The sequence below is a fragment of the Garra rufa genome, chromosome 19 (assembly GCF_049309525.1).
Source record: "Garra rufa chromosome 19, GarRuf1.0, whole genome shotgun sequence".
Lineage (NCBI taxonomy): Eukaryota > Metazoa > Chordata > Actinopteri > Cypriniformes > Cyprinidae > Garra > Garra rufa.
The window spans coordinates 34,377,123-34,398,470 of NC_133379.1; the positions used below are offsets into that span (position 1 = coordinate 34,377,123).

Consider the following 21,348-nt stretch of genomic DNA (forward strand, 5'->3'; position numbering starts at 1 on the left):
ATTTAACTGCGACATTTTATCGTACAGTTCTGACTTTTTTTCTCAGAGTTGTGTGATATAAACTCAAAATTGCGAGTTATAAAGTCAGGATTTCGAGATAAACTCAGAATTGCGAGATATAAAGTCAGGATTTTTCAGGATTTAAACTCGCTATTTTGAGAGAAAAAAAAGTCAGAATTGCGAGATATAAACTCAAAAATTGCAATTCTGACTTCATAACTCATTTTATCTTACAAAATGTTGACGTTTTTTTCTTAGAATTGCATGATATAAACTCAAAATTGTGAGTTATAAAGGCAGCATTTTGAAATTTGAGTTTGAGTTGAAATATTCAGACTTCTTTTTCTCAGAATTGTGTAATATAAAGACAAAATTGTGAAAAATTTAGTTTTAAATCAGGATTGCAAGATTTAAACTCCCAATTCCAAGTTATAGTCAGGATTGTAAGATTTAAACTCGCAATTTTGAAAAAACAAAATCAGAATTGAGAGATATGAACTCGCAATTCAGCCTTTTTTTCTCTGAATTGTATGATATAAACTCAAACTTTCAAATTATAAAGTCAGGATTGCAAGATTTAAACTTGACTTTATAACTCGAAATTGTAAGTTTATCTTTCACAATTCTGACTTTTTTTCTTAGAATTGTGTGATATAAACTCAAAATTACCAGTTTTAAAGTCAGGATTCTCAACTGAAACTCACAATTTTGAGAAAAAGTCAGATTTGCAAGACATAAACTCGCAATTTTGACTTTACAATTCTTCCCATAAATGACTTTTGTCAGTGCAATAAAAGACACAAAATAAATAAATTAATACATAAATTCCCTTTCCCCAATATGTCTATTGCTACACTGTAAAAAAAAAAAAAAACTATTTGTTAAAATAATCTGTTACCCTGCTGCCTTAAAATTTGACATTCAGTCAACTCAAATAAGTTTAATGAGTTTACTTAAAATTTTAAGTTGTACTAAGTGACAACTTAGATATTTGAGTTGACGAAAATACAAAATTAAAAATTGGTTTGTCAAACTTAAAAGCTGGGTAAAATTTTAAGTTGAATCAACTCAAATATCTAAGTTGTCACTTAGTACGACTTAACAGTTCAAGTTTTCAACTTTTCTGAGTTGACTGAACTTAAAATTTTGAGGCAGCAGGATAACAAATTATTTTAAGTTGACTTTAGTGTAGTGCATTAAAAGAAAATAAATAAGTGCCTAAATAAATAAATAAATACCGTATTTAATTAATTAATTCCCCTTCCCCATAAATGTCCTTTGGTAGTGCATTAAAAACAAAAATTGCTTACATAAATGTTAACAGATTGTATTAGCGCATACAAATTTTATCAATTTGCCAAAATGTAAAAGAGTTACAAGCTGCTATTAAAGTGTGTTTGATTTAACTCTGCTTATCTGTACATCTTTCAAATGAAATAAATTCCACCCAATCAGTGTTAAAACCAACCTATAATTAAAATCTATTTCAGTGTTGATTTATATGCATCTAACTGATTTAAAATTATATGAACTATAAATATAAACTCGCAATTCTCGCAATTTCTCAGAATTGTGAGATATAAACTCAAAATTGCGAATTATAAACACATTCTGAATAAAAAAGTCTCAATTCTGAGACATAAACTCAAAACTGCAATATGCAAACTTGCAATGGCAAGATAAAAAGTTGCAATACCTTTTTTTAATTATTATTATTCAGTGGGGGAAACAGGCTTCCATAGTGGACTATTCTGTGAACCATCTTGGTAATTGCATGGGAATGTTACTTTTATCTATGCAAACAAAGCTTCTATTTACTTGTTTGCCAAACATTTCAATAATAGATCAAATATGTCTGAAAACATAAATATTGAGCGTGAATTCCTCCCATTAAGTTTTTTCAGCAAATGCTACTATATTCTGGTTCTGGTTCTCAGCAGAGGACACAGGGTCATACAAGTTTTGTAGCACTTTTTATAGGTCAGATTGATTCTGTGTGGGTTGAACTTTTCGAGAGGTTGTGTCGGTTTGACATGTGGCGTGACTGTTTAGCTTTTTTGACTTAGGTTAGTGAGAAATAGGTTTCTGGGAAGGGTGGATCATATGATATCATATGATCTTTCTGTTTTGTAAATATAGCAGATGACATGTGGTGGTTAAAGCCTTGTGCTGGAACTGAAAGGTTGCAGATTGAAACCAAAGATGATAAAAAGAAATTTCTGTCAATACCCACTCAAGTATTTCAAAAACATTAAAAGCTTCCGAGAGCCTGAGAATAATACCACAGTTAATGCATAAAATTAAGCTCCTCCATCCAACACAAAAGCCGACAGAGGAAGGTATAAATGAGATCCCCTCCAGCGTGTTCTGAAAAGCTTGTTTGTTTGCTGCGAGGCTGTTTGAGTAGTTGTTCTGCCGGAGAGCGTCCTATTCATATGGATGGCATCATTATCTGCCTCTCCAGATGGAGCGAGTGCACCATGACGTAGATGTTTGGTTTGCTGTGATGGTTTTGTATGTGGGCCTCATGCTGAAACATGTGCAGAGGATGTGGAATCAGAGTTGTGCATGTGGTTTCCCCTCTGGGCAAACATTCTTTTTTCTGTCGGGATATTTGGAGGGTGTATGTACACACGCAAAAGCGCGTTAAATCAGTTAGATGCGTATAAATCAACACTGAAATAGATTGTAATTATAGGTTGATTTTAACACACTGATTGGGTGGAACGTATTTCATTTAAAAGATGTACAGATAAGCAGAGTTAAATCCAATACACTTTAATAGCAGTTTGTAACGCTTTTACATTTTGGCAAATTGATAGTGATAAAATTTGTATGCGCTAATACAATCTGTTCACATATATGTAAGCAATTTTTGTCTTTAATGCACTAACAAAGGGCATTTATGGGGAAGGAGAATTAATTAATTAAATACGGCATTTATTTATTTATGTACTTATTTATTTTCTTTTAATGCACTACACTAAAAACTATTTGTTGAGTCAACTTAAAATAATTTGTTATCCTGCTGCCTTAAAATTTTAAGTTCAGTCAACTCAGAAAAGTTGAACTTGAAATATTAAGTTGTACTAAGTGACAGCTTAGATATTTGAGTTGATTCAAGTTAAAATTTTACACAGCTTTTAAGTTTGACAAACCAATTTTTAATTGTGTATTTTTGTCAACTCAGATATCTAAGTTGTCACTTAGTACAACTTAAAATTTCAAGTAAACTTTTTAAACTTATTAGAGTTGAGCGATTTTTGACCTTTAATGCACTAACAAAGGACATTTATGGGGAAGGGGATTTGATTAATTAAATACGGTATTTATTTATTTATGCACTTATTTATTTTCTTTTAATGCACTACACTAAAAACTATTTGTTGAGTCAACTTAAAATAATTTGTTATCCTGCTGCCTTAAAATTTTAAGTTCAGTCAACTCAGAAAAGTTGAACTTGAAATATTAAGTTGTACTAAGTGACAGCTTAGATATTTGAGTTGATTCAACTTAAAATTTCACCCAGCTTTTAAGTTTGACAAACCCATTTTTAATTTTGTATTTTTGTCAACTCAGATATCTGAGTTGTCACTTAGTACAACTTAAAATTTCAAGTAAACTTATTAAACTTATTTGAGTCGAGCAATTTTTGACCTTTAATGCACTAACAAAGGACATTTATGGGGAAGGGGAATTAATTAAATACAGTATTTATTTATTTATTTTCTTTTAATGCACTACACTAAAAACAATATGTTGAGTCAACTGAAAATAATTTGTTATCCTGCTGCCTTAAAATTTTAAGTTCAGTCAACTCAGAAAAGTTGATCTTGAAATGTTAAGTTGTACTAAGTGACAACTTAGATATTTGAGTTGAATCAACTTAAAATTTTACCCAGCTTTTAAGTTTGACAAACCAATTTTTAGTTTTGTATTTTCATCAACTCAAATATGTAAGTTGTCACTTAGTACAACTTAAAATTTAATTTAATTAATTAATTAATTAATTTATTGTCTTTTTGCATACTAACAAAGGACATTTTTGGAAAAGGGGAATAGATTTATTTATGTATTTATTTATTTATTTATTTATTGTAACAAAATACATTTATGTGGAAGGTTAATTAATTTATTTATTTAGTCTTAATGCACTAAAAAGGACATTTATGTGGAAGGGGAATTTATTTATTTATATATTTATTTATTGTCTTTTACTGCACTAACATTATTTAATTAGTTAATTTGTTTGTTTATTTATTTATTGTAAAATACATTTATGTGTGTGAAAGGAGAATTAATTTATTAATTTATTGTCCTTTAAGGCACTAACAAAGGGCATTTATGCAAAAGGGGAATTGATTAATTAATTAATTTATGTAAATGATTGCTATTAGCCAGTGCAAAATATTTACATTATCACTCAATGATTGATTTTTTTTTTTTTTTGGATACAATTTTTTAGTAACATAAAATAATAAGTTAGACAACTTTACAGCTCAAATAACATAACTTTACTGTTCAAAGTGCTTTAATGTTGATAAAAGCACCATGTTTTTACATTGACATGGTCTGAGATGCCACTGAAGGTGAGAACAACAGGTTTGATTTTTTAGAAATATGAATAAATTACACATTTGATACTGGCGATTTTTATAATCAACTGCCAACTGTTTTGTTTATAGTAATTTATTTAATGCAGTATTCGGAAATAACTTGATGCTGATTAGTCATTCTCAGCATTTGCATAATAATAGTAAACTGTATCATTGACCATTGGACCGGGCAACTGATTTTCTACATGCCAAATTATGTTTCTCAACTATAAGGCTCATCAAAGGACTACACAAGGTCATGAAAGGTTAATAAGCCAGCGCTGTCGAAAAAAAGTTTACTGAAAAGTCCCCCTGAGAGCAGAGAGACAGTGTTTTCCATCTCTCATGTCTAATAAGCTCTCACAGGTCTTTTGAACAGTGGGAGTCGGTGAATAATGAAGAGTTTTGCAGTTTATTTTAAAACCGGCTGCTGTTTGAAACAATCCAGGGTTTTTCTCTCACAAAACTTCCTGAACTCCCACTTACAGTTTCTCACAACTCTCCGCATGCCATAAAACTACATCTGACAGCTGAATTATCATTTAGTCTGTCCTAGAATATTTTTAAACCCTTTATTTTCCGATCTGAGGCCTATTGTCTTCAAAAGACGACACTGATGCCCCCAAGTGGCCATATACAGCAATAACGTCACAGATGATATAGCACTGCAGATATAAAAATGGCTTTTAAATATTCATCAAGGAAATACTGTGCGTGTCATACGCTCGTTTCTAATTCTGGATCGATAATTATGCATATCCATGATGAGAATAAAACGAACTGTGGGAATATTAGTTCTAATGGCCTGAAGGAATCAATGTGGCTGAGATCTTTATGGCTTGCTGTACATCAGACTGCAAGATTCTGATTTGTAGTTTTGTTTTGCTCTTTGTCATCCACTGTTATTGCTTTATTCATGTCTTTTGAAAACTACAGCAGGTCTTCTCATGGGTCCCAGGAATGATTACAGTGTAATTGACAGAGACTGTTGTTGGACAAATTTTATAGTTTATTATTTCTCTGAGAGCCAAGGCAATAAAATCTCCAAATATGATTAGATATTTGACAGGATTCCCTGGGCGCCTGATGAATGAACAGCAATTTTACAGTACCACAGTGCCATTATTTTCTTCAGCTGTATTTGTGTTACTTGGCGTGAACCTGTTCGGACAACCCTTGTTAATGCTTGATTGAAGAATGATGACAAAATGGCCATTTTCTGATAATTAGTTTGGCTGGATTAGGTTTATTAAATCCTACACACTTCCACTCCCATTGGAATGAATGTGAATCATATTAGCGGGTATTCTAGACCTCTTATGCTTGCTCTGGGCCTGGGAATCTTTTCGTTGCCTTGCTGTCTATGCAAGCTTTTGGATTTAATCTAAAATGTCTTAATTAGTCTTCCAAATATTAACAAGGTCTTACAGCATTGGAATGATATGAGGGATAGTGATTAATGGATGCACTAACCCTTTAAATGATTTGTCAGACTGAATTTAGACTGTCCATTGACATTTATCTGTACATTTTAACAGGCATGGTAGAGCTCTGTGTGTTAATTAACCTAGCAGGAGAGGAAACCATGGCAACTGAATAAGTCAGTCCAAAACCCAGTCAGTGGAACGCCGTCGCCGCCTTCATCCTTATTTGCACCTCAGTCGTTTTATGTTAAAAAATAGCTTTACTTCGGAGCCTACAATATATTGAGTGTTCAATCATTGAGTGAGTCGCACCTCGTTTGTCATTCACCATCCAAAAGGTCAGGAAAAAAACGACCCAAACTCTAGAAAATGAGAGACATCCATCATTATAATATCTGTGAGTTCTATCAACTTAAAAACTGATGCTGTAAGTTTGTCCTCGTACACAGTTAAGTTACAAAGTTTTCTCAATTTGATCAGATAGAAGATAAATGAAATGACAAACTTAATAGTCTGCGTAAAATTGAAAATAATCATGGCCTGACTAGTGGCTTGACTAATGACTACGCAGCAGGAGTAGCAACTGGAAAGACTGTTGTTTTAGTATATTTTTATGAACTCTTTTTTTATGGGTAGTTTGGCATCACATCTTTTTAGGCTATTCCATTCTTTTCTGTTGCTTTTGCATGTTTGATTAAGTTTGTTTTATTCAATTCCATTCTATTTTATGCTGTTATGTTTGGATAGATTTGCTTTGTGCTATTCTATTCGATTCTGTTGTTATGTTTGGTAAGGTTTATTTTGTTCTATTAAATTCTATTCTGTTCTATTCTGTTATGTTCAGTCAGGTTTGTTTTGTGCTATTCTGTTCTATTCTATTCTATTGTATTCTATTCTTAAGTTTGGTTAGGTTTGTTCTATTCTATTGTTATGTTTGTTGATGTTTCGTGGTATTCTATTCTTTTCTACTGTCATGTTTGGGGAGATTTATTTTGTGCTATTCAATTCTATTCTATTTTATTCTGTTATGTTTGGTGAAGTTTGTTATGTGCTGTTCTATTATATTCTGTTATGTTCAGTTAGGTTTGTTTTGTGCTATTCTATTCTATTTTATTGTTGTGTTTAGTGAGGTTTATTTTGTGCTATTCTATTCTATTCTGTTCTGTTAGATGAGGTTTGTTTTGTGCCATTCCATTCATATTTTTGTTTAGGTTTGTTTTGTGTTATTCTATTCCATTCTATTCCATTCTATTCTATTCTGTTGTTATGTTTGGTTAGGTTTGTTTTGTTCTATTCTATTCTATTCTATTCTATTCTATTCTATTCTATTCTATTCTATTGTTATGTTTGGTGAGGTTTATTTTGTGCTATGTAATTCTATTCTATTCTATTCTTATGTTTAGTGAGGTTTGTTTAGTGCTCTTCTATCTTGTTCTATTCTATTGTTATGTTTGGTGAGGTTTGTTTTGTGATATTCTATTCTATTATGTTTGGTGAGGTTTAGTTTGTGCTATTCAATTCAATTATTTTCTGTTATGTTTGGCGAGGGCTGTTTTGTGCTATTCTATTCTATTCTTTTATGTTAGATGAGGTTTGTTTTGTGCCATTCCATTCATATTTTTGTTTAGGTTTGTTTTGTGTTATTCTATTCCATTCTATTCCATTCTATTCCATTCCATTCTATTCTATTCTATTCTGTTGTTATGTTTGGTTAGGTTTGTTCTATTCTATTCTATTCTATTCTATTCTATTCTATTCTATTCTATTCTATTCTATTCTATTCTATTCTATTGTTATGTTTGGTGAGGTTTATTTTGTGCTATGTAATTCTATTCTATTCTATTCTTATGTTTAGTGAGGTTTGTTTAGTGCTCTTCTATCTTGTTCTATTCTATTGTTATGTTTGGTGAGGTTTGTTTTGTGATATTCAATTCAATTATTTTCTGTTATGTTTGGTGAGGGCTGTTTTGTGCTATTCTATTCTATTCTATTCTTTTATGTTAGGTGAGGTTTGTTTTGTGGTATTCTTTTCTATTCTGTTGTTATGTTTAGTGAGGTTTGTTCTATTCTATTCTATTTTATTGTTTGGTTAGGTTTGTTTTGTGCTATTCTATTCTATTCTATTCTATTCTAATGTTTGGTTAGGTTTGTTTTATTCTATTCTATTCTATTCTATTCTATTCTATTCTATTCTAATGTTTGACTAGGTTTGCTTTTTGCCATTCTATTCTATTCTATTCTATTCTATTCTGTTCTGTTGTTATGTTTGGTGAGGTTTTGTTCTATTCTATTCTGTTTGGTGAAGTTTAGTTTGTGCTATTCAATTCTATTCTGTTATGTTTGGTGAGGGTGTTTTGTGCTATTCTATTCTATTCTGTTATGTTCAGTTAGGTTTGTTTTGTGCTATTCTATTCTGTTTTATTCTATTTAATTATATTATGTTTGGTGAGGTTTTGTCCTATTCTATTCTAATGTTTGGTTAGGTTTCTTTTGTTCTATTCTATTATATTGTATTGTATTCTATTCTATTCTAATGTTTGGTTAGGTTTGCTTTTTGCAATTCTGTTCTATTCTATTCTGTTGTTATGTTTGGTGAGGTTTTGCTCTATTCTATTCTAATGTTTGGTTAGGTTTGTTTTGTTCTATTCTATTCTATTCTAATATTTGGCTAGGTTTGCTTTTTGCCATTCTATTCTATTCTGTTATGTTTGGTGAAGTTTAGTTTGGGCTATTCAATCCAATTCTATTCTGTTATGTTTGGTGAGGTTGTTTTGTGCTATTCTATTAATTCTGTTATGTTTGGTGAGGTTGTTTTGTGCTATTCTATTAATTCTGTTATGTTCAGTTAGGTTTGTTTTGCGCTATTCTATTCTATTCTGTTTTATTCTATTTAATTATATTATGTTTGGTGAGGTTTATTGTGTGCTATTCAATTCTATTCTAATGTTTGGTTAGCTTTGCTTTTTGCAATTCTGTTCTATTCTATTCTGTTGTTATGTTTGGTGAGGTTCTGTTCTTTTCTATTCTATTCTATTCTATTCTATTCTATTGTTATGTTTGGTTAGGTTTGTTTTGTGCAATTCTATTCTAGTTTACTCCGTTGTATTCTATTGTCGACAAAAAATTCCATAGACTTGCATGATGGAATCTTTAAATTAACCAAGATTCTTTTGTTAGGTTTGTTGTGTTTTGTTCAAGTTTATGTTGTTCTATTATTTTGTTTTAGTGTGTTTGTTGAAGTTGTTGTAATTCCCCCCAGTCTGTTCTATTCTCTAGAGAAGTCAAATTTCATTTTTTATTAAGTTTTTCATATATATAAGGTAATCTAATTTTGAGGAGATTATGTGTGATTATTCAGCAGTGCAGTGTTTATCTGTCACCAATTAGTTGAGATGGAGTTAATTATCATTCCAGTGACAGTGATGTCAGAAGCACCCCGGAGACACTGACCTCAGTGAAGATACAGCCTTGCCATATCCTCTGACTAATTAGAGACATTTTAAAACTGTGGGTTTTTCAAGAGAAAACTGATGACTCTTCACATTAGCCTGTCAAGCCCGACTGCCTTTACTGTATGAGGTCTGAAAGCAGGACTCAAATTTGCACCTCTGCTGAGAGATAATGCTCTGGGACAGAAAATAAACGAACTTTAGCTATCATAGCACAGTGTTACAAGATATTTGACCTTCACAGTAAACACAGCACAGCCATATGCCTTGTGCTTGTGTGTGTAAATGATATACCTGATTTTAGAGTTGAGCTAAAAGCTTAGTGTTTTATTTAATCTCACAGAAGCAGCGTACAAAATGAATCACTGTGCACTTTTGTGCTTCGATTTCTTTCACTCTGCTTCTGAACCCCTCTGGCTCTGGGCAATTTGCTCAATCGAACGGTTATAAATTACATTTAGCACAGAATACGTATAAGTTCGCTCTCATGCACTGCTGCTGCTATAGTGTTAGAAGTTTTCCTGTAATGCAGTTCAGAGTTCTTGTTTACCATTTACTATTGTTAGTAAAAGAACAGCAGTGTTGTCCAATCAGATCAGCGTTTCTTTAATGTTGTGTTCTTGTTTTGGCAGACATTGAACATTTTGTTTGCCCTGTCTAATTTGATGGGTTCCCCCTGTTCTTCTAACTTTATTTATGGGCCCTTCATGTCAGCATGGTTCATATTTATCTATGCTTGTGTCTATTATAAATAGAGCTGAGATGGCTGAAATGAGTTATAGCCTGGTATATTAGCATGAACCGAGGCAGAAAGTAGCCTAGATTATGTCTAAATATATTGTCTATCCTGTGAATTATATTTGCATGTAATTAAAGAGATAGTTCACCCAAAAATGAAAATTTTGTGATTAATTACTCACCCTCAAGTTGTTCCAAATATATAAGACCTTCGTTCATCTTCAGAACACAAATTAAGATATTTTTGATGAAATCCGAGTGCCCTGACAGCAACGCAACTACCACGTTCAAGGTTTCTGAAAGGTAGTTAGGACATTGTTAAAATAGTCCATGTGACATTAGTGGTTTCAGTGAAATCCTTTTACATTCAAGTCCTATCGTAATGTAATGCAAAAGTTATCCGCCTAATTAAATTAAATAGCCTCAGGTACTGTATATGAACCTCTCTCGGCTTGTTTCCGCAGGGCCGAGTCTAACAAAGCGAGTCTGATATTACTCATAAAGGTGGATTTTCAGTTTTATCTATCTTGGTTTTCTCAACCAACTTTATTTATTGCAATCCGTCGTCAATAGCAATATCTCACTCTGGTATGATTTGTAGGTTGAGTTGCTTATAAAATTCATCCTTTTGACTCTATACATTGAATCTGCTTTGATAAAGTAATTGAACACCACAGTCTATCATCTTTATGTCTCTTTCAGCGTCTTCACATAAATCTGTCAAGTGCCATAAAAAGCATTGTGTTTGAAACGAGATCCCATTAGTAACATTGCTCTTCTACTATTAAAAAAATGTACTAAATTTAAACTACACCAAAAAGAACAAGTAAGTGTTTTATCATTAGGGGCCAAGCACTGAAGGTTCTTTGGCGCCTGTTTTATCCATTAGTTTTCTTCTTCTTCTTCTTTATTCTTTCTTCTTACGCTCTGGAAGACTTTGGCAGCCCATAGAATTGCTTGCAGAGTTTGGCACACAGATAGAGGATAGTCTCAATATTAACCATAACAAATTTGGAGTCTCTATCTCAAACTCTGTAATGCCACCAGTAGACCAAATTTCTATTCATATTTCTGCTAAACTAAGGCTATTTAAAAGCATCACCTATGTGTCAAAAGATATAGCAATTTGTCATTTTTGTTTATAATTTCTGACCAGTTCGACCAAAAATCACAAGATTGATCTCATAAGACTTGGAACAACATATGGATCATTTTGAATTTTGTAGTAAAATGCCGTATTTTTCCAAATGCCTTAGCGTATTGTTATGAATCTTATACAACTGCTTGTGGGAAAGTTATGAAATTTGGCACATGGATAAAAGTCAGCTTCATCATTAACCACAACAAATTTGGAATCTCAAACTCTTTAGCACCACCAATAGGCCAAAATTGCACTCATATTTATTCTAATGACTTTTTTAACCGCAAGGTCTAGAAGCAAAATTCTTTTTTTTTTTTTCTTTCAAATTCCTTGGCTCATGCCAAGTCGAAATCCTTACCAAAACTTACTTTTCTACTAAATTTCTTAAGTTTTGAATTTTCCAAATTAACTACTTTATCAAACTCATCCTAGACGGTTTGTCCAATTTACACCAAAATTGGCTCAAATCATCTTCAAACTGGCCTAAAGTTGTCAAAAGCTTTTTGATGTAACAAACTGTTATTAAAAGCGTGTTAACAAATTTGACATAATTTGCACAAAAATGGACATGAGGCTTTATCTCCACAATGCTTTTAGCGGAATCAGACCGAACTTTGTACTTATTATATCTAGCATGACCCGGGGACACGTGAGTAGAGCCACCTACTGTTCGAAAGATATAAAAATTGTACATTTTTGTTTAAAATTTCTGACCAGTTTGACCGAAGATCACAAGAGTGATCTCGTTAGAGTTGGAGCGACATATACATTTACATATAGATTTATGGACCATTTTGAATTTTGTGTTAAAATACTATATTGTTATGAATCTCATAGAATTGCTTGTGGGAAAGTTATGAAATTTGGCACACTGATAGAGGACAGTCTCATCATTAACCACAGGTAGTTTGAAATCTCTAACTCAAACTCTGTAGTGCCACCAAGAGGCCAAATTTGCTCAATGTTTTGAACTGTAAGGTCTAAAGGCAGAATTCTTTTTTCTATTATTCCTTGGCTCATACAGAATCAAATGCATGCAAAAAATGTAGTTTCATATGGTCAAGATCTTTTGCAATTTTGAATTTTCTGAAAAATCTACTTTTTTTTCGTCCTAGATGGTTTAGCCTATTTTCAGCAACATTGATCATCTTCAGAGCATTCTGGCAAAAAGTTATCACAGGCTTTTTGATATACCAAACCATATTTGTAAAGTATGTTAACAATTTTGACGAAGTTTGTGCAAAAATGGACTATATTTTCGCAATTCTTTAGCGGATTCTGACTAGGGCTGCAACAACGAATCGATAAAATCGATAAAAATCGATTACTAAAAGCGTTGGCAACGAATTTCATAATCGATTCGTTGTGTCGCGCGACGCAGAGACATTTGGTTGTTATTATATATATTTTTTAAAAAAAATTGAGCGCAGAGCGGAGTGGACACATTCAGTCTCTCTCCCGCACTGATGCCAGCAGAGTTCGGCACCTCATAAGCTGTGTTTCCATCCAAAAATGCGAATTTAACTTATGCGCAAAACTGGAACATTTGAGCATAAAGCACCGTTTCTACATTATATATATATGCTGCCCCGATTTATATCAAACATGTTTGATATTTAAGCCTACTTTGGCTAGCGTACTTTCACAGCAGCCAATGCTCGATCGCAAAACAGCTGGTGTACGGGTCGTTGGATAGTGGAGATGGAGAAAACTACTTCTATAGTTTTTGTAACACTGTCTGTCCAACCCAGTCTCACGGCAGTTCGTGATATAGTCACGTAATTTAATCTATTTTTTCGTGGCAGGGGCACGTTTATTTCGCTATTTTCGTAAGTCCAGCACGTTTTTTGAAACTAATGCATTTCAATTGGATGCATATTTCGTGAAACTGCACGATTCTTTCTGCCAGTCGGGCTGCAGCAGAGAAGCTTTTTAATCAACATTTTTTCACGAGATCTTATCATGGATTATATATGTGCAGTGCTGCTGCTAGCCATTTCGGTGCCCTAACCATAATTTCTTTATGATTTTAAACATAAAGAGAGCTTGCCAGTCTTTTATATACCTCCTACTGTCAAAGTCAAACTTGGCGCAATCCAACCGACCACTCCAGAGCAATTAAATACTCTTTGCTGAAAGGTGCCTAATAATATATAATGAAATAATATCGGAATTATAATTATTGACTATGATTATTGATTTTTCATTAGGCTAGTTTTGGTACCCCTCAGCACTGCGCGTGGTGGGAGTGGCGGCGTTGTATATTAATTATTATTTATTATTATTTCGGTCTTTTTCGGTTATTATTCTGAAGCAGGATTGCTTTGCTGTTTATTTATATTTTTAAAACTATAACGCTACATCTATGGGCATTTGTTATCATTGTATCCATTCATTTCTTTATTTTAATAATATTATTTGGGTCTTATTACCGGTGAAATGTTGCAGTAAGCCATCAGCGATAAGCGGGTCATTAACGACACTATAGGCTATCGCATTAAGCAGCCTTTACAATATATTTAGAGTCTAAAAAAAAAAAAAAAAAAAAAAAAAATTGAAAAGCCCAAAGATCTGTAGGCCTATCTTTGCTAAATGAATTTAACATACGTTTGTGATGCCCTTTATTTTAAGTTTCTTTTTTCTTTTCTTTTTTGGTTCTTTTTATTTAAACTATATTGTTACTAAATTTGAAAATGTGTAAAAGTAATGTGTCAAGGACTTGATATTGAATTCTGTCATTTTAAAAATTCAATAAAAAAATAAGAATAAAACAGTTTAAAAAACGAAACACTGCGCATCTTACAGAAAAAAAAGACATTTAATCTGTGTTTTTGTCACCAGCAGTACAGTATGTTGCTCAGTTTTGTTACAGTAAATTAAGCTCCGAGTTCCAGTAAGTTTCTTCTGTTCTCCTGTTGGAGAAAAAAAAAATAGTTTAATTTAATTTTTCACGTTTTTTTTTTTTTTTTTTTTTTGCACAACAATATCCGGGTGACTGCGCTACCGCCAATTAGTTACTAACGTTACTTCCTTTGGAGTCGTTGAGTAAGGTAAGATAAAATTATTGGCAACCTCATGAACAAGTAGACTATATAATTCGATGAAATATGTATGCAAAAGTGTATTAGTCAAGTATGTTGCTGGAGTATTGTCATGACTGCCTTATGCCCTATTTTAACTTCTTGTGACATTGTTTTGGTGTTTGCATTTCACCCTCTCGGGGTTGTATCCACTATAACAACCGCATCTCTCTACATTATCCTATTACATGGATATATACGATTTTATTGCTTATTGCATTTTTTTTTTTTTTACTTCTGTTTAATTATCCGGACTTCTTTCAGCGGATTGAAAGTTGTCCTCCAGACTCCGAGTGAACAGAATTGCTTACATTTTAGTTTTGAGATCTTCAGTGTTCATTAAAAAGTTGTATTTACCTGCACCAGTCACAAAAATGTTATATTTAATCCATTGTTAAGTCAATTAACTGTCTCGGTCCCATTAACTCCCTTCCTCTAAACGAGTGTTTTTTTTGTTTGTTTTGTTTTGTTTTTTAGATTCTACCAACCTACCCACTAGTAGATCACCAGTAAATCACCACAACCAAAGGCCCTTTTAAGCGCCAGCCTATCTGGATTTGTGCTCTACCTCTCATTTCTGTCTGTGTCTCTCATCTCTCTCTACCCCTCTGTCCCTCTCTGAGTGTTTGTCTACCCCTCTGTCCATTTCAGTGTCTGTCTGCCCCTTTCTCTGTTTCTGTGATGAACACTACACGTGTCACCGACAGTCAAGATGGCTATTACATGGAGGGGAGACGGATGGCTCTTGAAATGAGCTTAGAACATGCTCTGACTGAAGCCAGGGTAGGTGCTTTTTAGGTGTTGAATTTTCAGATGCAGAGAATTAGAGTGCCTACATCGGGTCCTATTCTATGTATTGCCATGTACAAAAAAACACTATCCATTGTATCTTAATAGTTGAAGAAATGTTTAGGCTATAATAATTACTCTGTAGCTTATCAGAAAACAGTGTTATATAAGGCTATTATATAAGCCTACGTACCTCAGACTCATTCAGTCTGTTATTGCATCTAGCTGCTCTCAATTCTCAAACATTTTCATGAAAGGGTTGTAGAGTTGGTTTTTACTTTTGAACTCCTTGGTCCAGCCAAACTCAATGCATTGATCAAGGATTCTTTCTTGAATCCCACCCCCCCTCAAAATATAGAGGGTATGATAAGAGTTTTTTCATATCCATTGCATCTTTTGTTAAAAATAAATTAACAGCCTAATCATAATTTTCACTTCAACCCCCAGAAAGAATCTGAGGAGCAGAGGCAAGTTGCCCCACCGCCAGTCCCAAAAAGGGTGCGTTTAGGGCTTGGCAAGCCAAGGGGGAGGCGTGGAGGACGGCCCAAAGCCTCAGCTACCGGTAAAAATACTAATAGTAATTGGTTACACATTATTGTCAAGAAATCAAGTTGTGTTGCTGGTAGACTTAAGTAACATGTACTTGTATCCAGATAATGAGCTCATTATAATGAGGTTGAACTATGTGGAATATGTTTATACTGTTATCAAATCAAATACTGCATAAACATATTCCACATGGTTCAACTTCTTATTGCATCCACAGGTTAACTGTACTATTATTTACATTTATTATTTCCAAAGTTCTGTTGTTATTTATTTTAATTATTTTAATTTTTAAATGTAATTTCCCCCATATTTGAAATGTATAGATATGTAGATTCAACCAAAAAAGTATGCATTGGTGGTCTAACTTGGTTTTATTCCTCTGTGTGCTGTTGTACAGTAGTTAGACACAACCAGATCGGGAACTGCCTGCTCACTGAAGAGCTTCCTGCAGCCAGTCTTGATCCTCAAGTGGAATTTGGTAAAATATGGTCAAATACATTTAAATTATTATTAGGTAATATTCTGAGGCAGATTTTCCATGCCTAGTTACCTGTGGCGGTTTTCGGGTTTTCAGGGTTTTTTTTTTTATAAACCAGCAAAGCCACGAATTGTGTCCACAATAGGCTGAATTCTATTATTGAACCACTTTTTGTAGTAGTTTCAAGTTCATCCCAATAGAAATTCCATCTCAATTTTCACGTTGATACAATTTACCCTGATCCATGTTTCAAACTATGCTGAATTTGGCCCTAGACTGTGGGAAAGTTGATTTGGAAAAGTTCTGAAATTGATGTTATTGAAAGCATTGGCAAGATATTTACCCATTATTATGAAATAGTGGGTCTGCATAGAAATGGTCCTTTGTCAATTAAATTAATATTTGTCTTTGCAGAAAAAAACATGGAGAGCCTCTCTGCTATGATTTCTAACTCCCCTGAAATCCAGAGGGCATCATCATCATGGACTTTCAGGCAGCAGCAAGCTTCACAAAGATGGAAGGAGGCAAGGCCATTCCACCTTAAATGCCTCATCCAAACTCAGGATGTTGGCCAACCATTTTGTAGCCATTGCAGCAAGCCTGCGGTTGTTAGGTGAGATCTCATTAATGTTCTTTCATACTTTGTAGGTTTTTTGAGTGCATCACTAATTGATGTCTTCATGTTTTGGATAAACTCCATGTTTATGGTGGAATCAGGGCTGTTTCAAAGAGTTGATTCAATGACTAAATTGGTTCGTTGATTTCGTTCCTAGATGCAGAGAGTGTCTACCAGATCAGTGGTTCTGTGAAACCTGCGATACCAAGAATCACAGGAGATGGCCACTCCACGACAGGGAGTCAGTCCTTGAGGGCTTTTTTAAAGCTATTCCCCCATCCACATATTTTGTAAGAGGGGAAGGAGGATACAGCTCACACGACCAAGGTAGGTAATTGCAAAACTCTTTTGTACTCTTGTCTAATAAATCTGGTAGGCTAATTTTGTGTTTCTTTCCTTTACTAGCTTGTATTTTGCCAACGGTGAGAGTGACTCAAAAATGTCCCTGTGAAGTCCCCAGCATAACTGTGTCACCTGGCAAAGCAGTCATTTTAATTTCCATCAATGGTAATATTTCCAAACTCTGATCTTTTTTCTATATTTAGCTTTTCCCCCTTTTTTGGCTTTGCGTTGCAATGAAAAAAGCAGTGCTCAAAAATTGCAGAATACATCTTGTCACTATGATAAATCAAAAGAAATATACTAATTTAAACTATGCTGGTGTGATTCTACTCAAGATGTAGTCCAAGTGTCTTAAAGTGTGCCAGCTGATTGTTTCTAAAAGCTCAGGTATCCATGGGTTTGTTTTCTTATAATCCAAGGGCGTTATGACATGCACCAGCCATTGTTTGCATGCCAAACATGCCAGCAGCAGTGGGCTCCAGAGTTCATGGACCTCGTAAACAGTGGATATTGGCCAGCTTCCACCAGTTCTTCTACTTTGTATTCCCTCAACCTTTTCAGCAGTGTAAGAGAACTGAAAGTCATCGCGCCGGCACTGTCCAGACAAGCCTTTGCAAAGCTGCTGGAGCATCGTACAAAGTGTGGTGGGCGGGTAAATGTTCACCATATTATAGAATTGTTTAACATATGCAGACATCTCCGAAGTAACAATTAATATAATGCATCTTTCAGTCAGGACCAGTGTGCGGGGACACGCTGCAGCGCAGCTTCCTGGAGTTTTCCTATTGTGCTTTTGAGGAAGATAACTTGTCCTGCGGTGCACCTTTCACCTGCCCCGCTTGCACTCCAGACATGCTGGCAATCTCTGTGGATGGCAACAGGAAGCTATACCGGTTTCTCCGAAACGGAAGGTGATATTTTTTTTATACCAGTATAGATTGATCTAGATTTTTTTAGATTCTATATTCAGCATGGATACATTTTCTGTTTCTTTGTTCCTCAGCTCCGACTCTTCGTTTTTTGAAGGGGCATTTGTCGCAGAAGACACATCTGTGTCTGCATTTGTTGATGTCTTGCATAAAGCTGTGAAACAGGCAGGTTTCAAATTATTTGTTAATTAAATTACTATGTTTTTCCAGATTTTCATTGCATTGGTGAAAAACTGCCCTCAACTTCAAAATACAAGGTGCACATATAGTATGTTTATAGTGTGTCTCATTTACATCACAGCAACCTGGACAAGGCAGATGTGGGAGCTCCTCGTGGACAGCAGCGAAGGAGACTTCTAGGAGGACCTTCAAGTTGGACGAAGAGGGCATGGAGGTTGCGGTGTGTCGGCATGGTTTCCTCCTTAAAGCGCTTAATATGTTCAGAGGTGAGATTATAATAAATTGTTTGCTGTAAATGTAACTTTGTATTGTTATTATTTGTATGTCACTTTGGACAAAAGCTAAATAAAATAATAATATGGAGAAGCATCTCAATTATCACTATTAGTGCAGCTTATACCACTGCATGGTTGAGTTTCCCATTATGATGCTCTCTTTAGAATGTACAATAAAAGGATATTTGCATTTCTAATACAATTTGTATATCCCTAGGTGAAATCTTTGCCTACCCCATGTATCTGCACAAGGAGTTGATGAGTTCAAAGCCAAGGTTTATCGCCATGGATGTAATGTGTAAATACTGGCCATATTTACACAAATCAGCAAACATCCTTCCTGATCTCCAGGGGCTAACATCAATCAGGCCTTTCCTAAGCGTCATGCATGCTAAAGCACATTCCACTAAGTGTGAGGTATGTTCAGTGTTTATTATGTTTAACTGTATCATCAGAAAATAAGTCCCTCTACTGCACGTCACGGTCCGGTTCGTTTTGTCATTACTTATTATCCGATAATGACCGGCGGACATTACATTATCCCTTACATGTCTTCTTACTACTAGATTACATGGAGTGGCAAAAACCAAGAAGGAGCAGGGTCAACTGCGGGGGAGGAAGTTGAACAGGTGAACAGCTACCTCTCCCGCTGTGCCCTAACGACTAAATACATGTCGAAAGGAGGTGATTGTAGTATTTCTCTTCTAATGTATTTTTTTATTGCTTATTTGCATGACATTCACTCAACATTTACTCTCAACAGCACGTGTGGATATGCTTACAATCCATGCTATGGCCTGGAACTACCAAAAAATCACAACACTACATCGGGCATTGTCTGCAAGATATGTGAAGGTGTGTTCTCTGTAAATTCAATTTGTGGTTATTGTGTACCTTTGTGTAACTGCATTGTTTAACTGTCGCATTAGACTTGCCAGAGACTTCAGGAGGAGACTGCAAGTCTAGCGGAGCTTAAAGAAAGCTTGGCTTGCACCGATGAAGCAGTGTGGGTGTCTGATGTGAGGGAATGGGCAGCTGGTGGTAAGTTTGAACCAATAATGTGTTTCACTTTGTGCTTCCTCATTGGCAGCGATCATTAAGATCATGATATTTAAGCTGCCTACTGCTTACTATGCTGCATGCCACTATCTCTGTAATCCTTTTTTGGCACCCACCTCCTCCCGACTCGTCCTTCTTTACACTATTGTGTTTTTGTGTTGTGTTTCCAGAAACAACAGGTACTTCCCTAGAGCAGTCCATTGAGGGACGTTACCTTAACGTGAGGCAGCGGAAGCAGGCTCTATACCACCAAAATGGTATAATTACATAGTCTATAAATAATTGCTCACTGTATTTTTGGTCTTTTTTTTTTTTACCTTCTGCTTCATGTGTTTACAGATAGTGGCAAGTTCCGTCACCGCCTGCGGAGGAAAATTGCTGAGAGCAAGAGACTGCTAATGAAAGACATAGAGACCTATAACAGTCATGAGCCTGCCATGCCAATTGATTTTAATGAAGTGGAGCAGTCGCTATCAGGAGACAACCCGTCCCCAACATGGCCGTGGGAGATTCATGGCAGCGGTAAGCGGAGTTTCCCGAGGCCTCTGATTTATTTTGTAAAGACTCAAGTCAAATGTATTTATACATTTTCTTTACCTCTGTTGTAGCACAAATCGAAGAAAAGTTAAAATTTTTTAACAAAGCCATGCTGAAAATGAGACTGGAGGAGGAAAGGACAATACTTGTTCAGGAGATGGCCCAGCACTGCTCATGGTTGCAGAACTTGCAGGTAACTCTTAGAAGAAAAACTTCAGAGGAAGGCAAGTTTCATCTTTGTAACCATACCAATCAAACAAGGAAGTGATGGTGATAAGGACACCATACTTTAACTTTACCTAACAAGAGATGTATCTTACTAGAAATCTTACTAAAAACATTACACTGACCATCTAATTTTGGTGAGTTATAACAAATATTACAAAGCAATGTTGTGGTAATTTGGATTTGTTTTTCACTTTTCACTTACAGACAAGCGAAACAAGGGCCTTTCCTGTCTCTGCAGAAGACGACTGTCTGAAGTTTCGGATACGTTGAAAGAGGTGCTCCTTCAATACAAGACTGTTTTAGGCCCTCAGGGCTCTGCTATAGATCTGGAAGATAAACAGGAGAATGAAAGTGATTTCAGCAGTCCAGACACCAGTGAAAATGAAGAGGAGGAGTGCAGGTAATGAATATGTGAAAAGTGTCATTTGAATATCCTTAATTTATGTAACCTGTCAAATTGAGTAAAGATAGCATTAATACTACATTTGTTTAATGTTAAATGTCTACTCCTGTCTGTTTGTGTCTGTGTCTCTCAGTGAGGAGCTACCGGGCAGGTGTCTGTAATCGCTTGATTGCGGCCAGGGCAGTGTAAAAAGAACTTCATGGGTGCCATTCTGGATTCCTTCTCTCCTGTATCACATTGTTTTGCTTTTTGTTTGCCTTTTTGCCATATGACTTATTACATCACACTTTCATTTCATACCATATCATTTATACTGATTATTGCTTATTTCTCAGGTTTCATCTCACATATGTACTGTAATAAATCACTATTTTATGTATCTTTATCCACGTGTGGTCTCCCATTTCATGTTGCCTGGGCAAAAAGGAGCCTGGTCAGGGTTACACTGTTGTTCCATTTTTCTGGACTTGTAAGGTTTATACATGAGCTAAGTAAAATCACAACTACACATTCACTGATTCTATAGTGCCTCCTAG

General features: G+C 34.7%; 2 protein-coding genes across 2 annotated transcripts in view; both read left to right on the forward strand.

The window, feature by feature from the left end:
* arhgap24 (Rho GTPase activating protein 24) overlaps positions 1-21,348 on the forward strand; it is a 230,588-nt gene that overhangs the window by 124,358 nt on the left and 84,882 nt on the right. The gene's annotated exons all lie outside the window — the stretch shown is intronic.
* Positions 14,966-21,197, forward strand: LOC141292837 (uncharacterized). The gene is made up of 19 exons (XM_073824899.1): positions 14,966-15,210; positions 15,664-15,778; positions 16,163-16,243; positions 16,658-16,856; positions 17,017-17,186; positions 17,265-17,366; positions 17,621-17,853; positions 17,934-18,112; positions 18,205-18,295; positions 18,432-18,576; positions 18,803-19,002; positions 19,152-19,269; positions 19,349-19,440; positions 19,515-19,626; positions 19,815-19,901; positions 19,984-20,166; positions 20,253-20,374; positions 20,614-20,809; positions 20,946-21,197. The coding sequence occupies exons 1-18, from the start codon at positions 15,109-15,111 to the stop codon at positions 20,677-20,679; spliced, it is 2,397 nt and encodes a 798-aa protein (XP_073681000.1). The 5' UTR covers positions 14,966-15,108; the 3' UTR covers positions 20,680-20,809; positions 20,946-21,197.

Excerpts from the sequence above, each read along its gene's own strand:
- LOC141292837 (XM_073824899.1), top strand. The coding sequence starts at position 15,109 with ATGAACACTACACGTGTCACCGACAGTCAAGATGGCTATTACATGGAG. Across the intron at positions 15,211-15,663 it reads ATGCTCTGACTGAAGCCAGG|AAAGAATCTGAGGAGCAGAG; the intron begins GTAGGTGCTTTT and ends TTCAACCCCCAG. Across the intron at positions 19,902-19,983 it reads GGCTCTATACCACCAAAATG|ATAGTGGCAAGTTCCGTCAC; the intron begins GTATAATTACAT and ends ATGTGTTTACAG.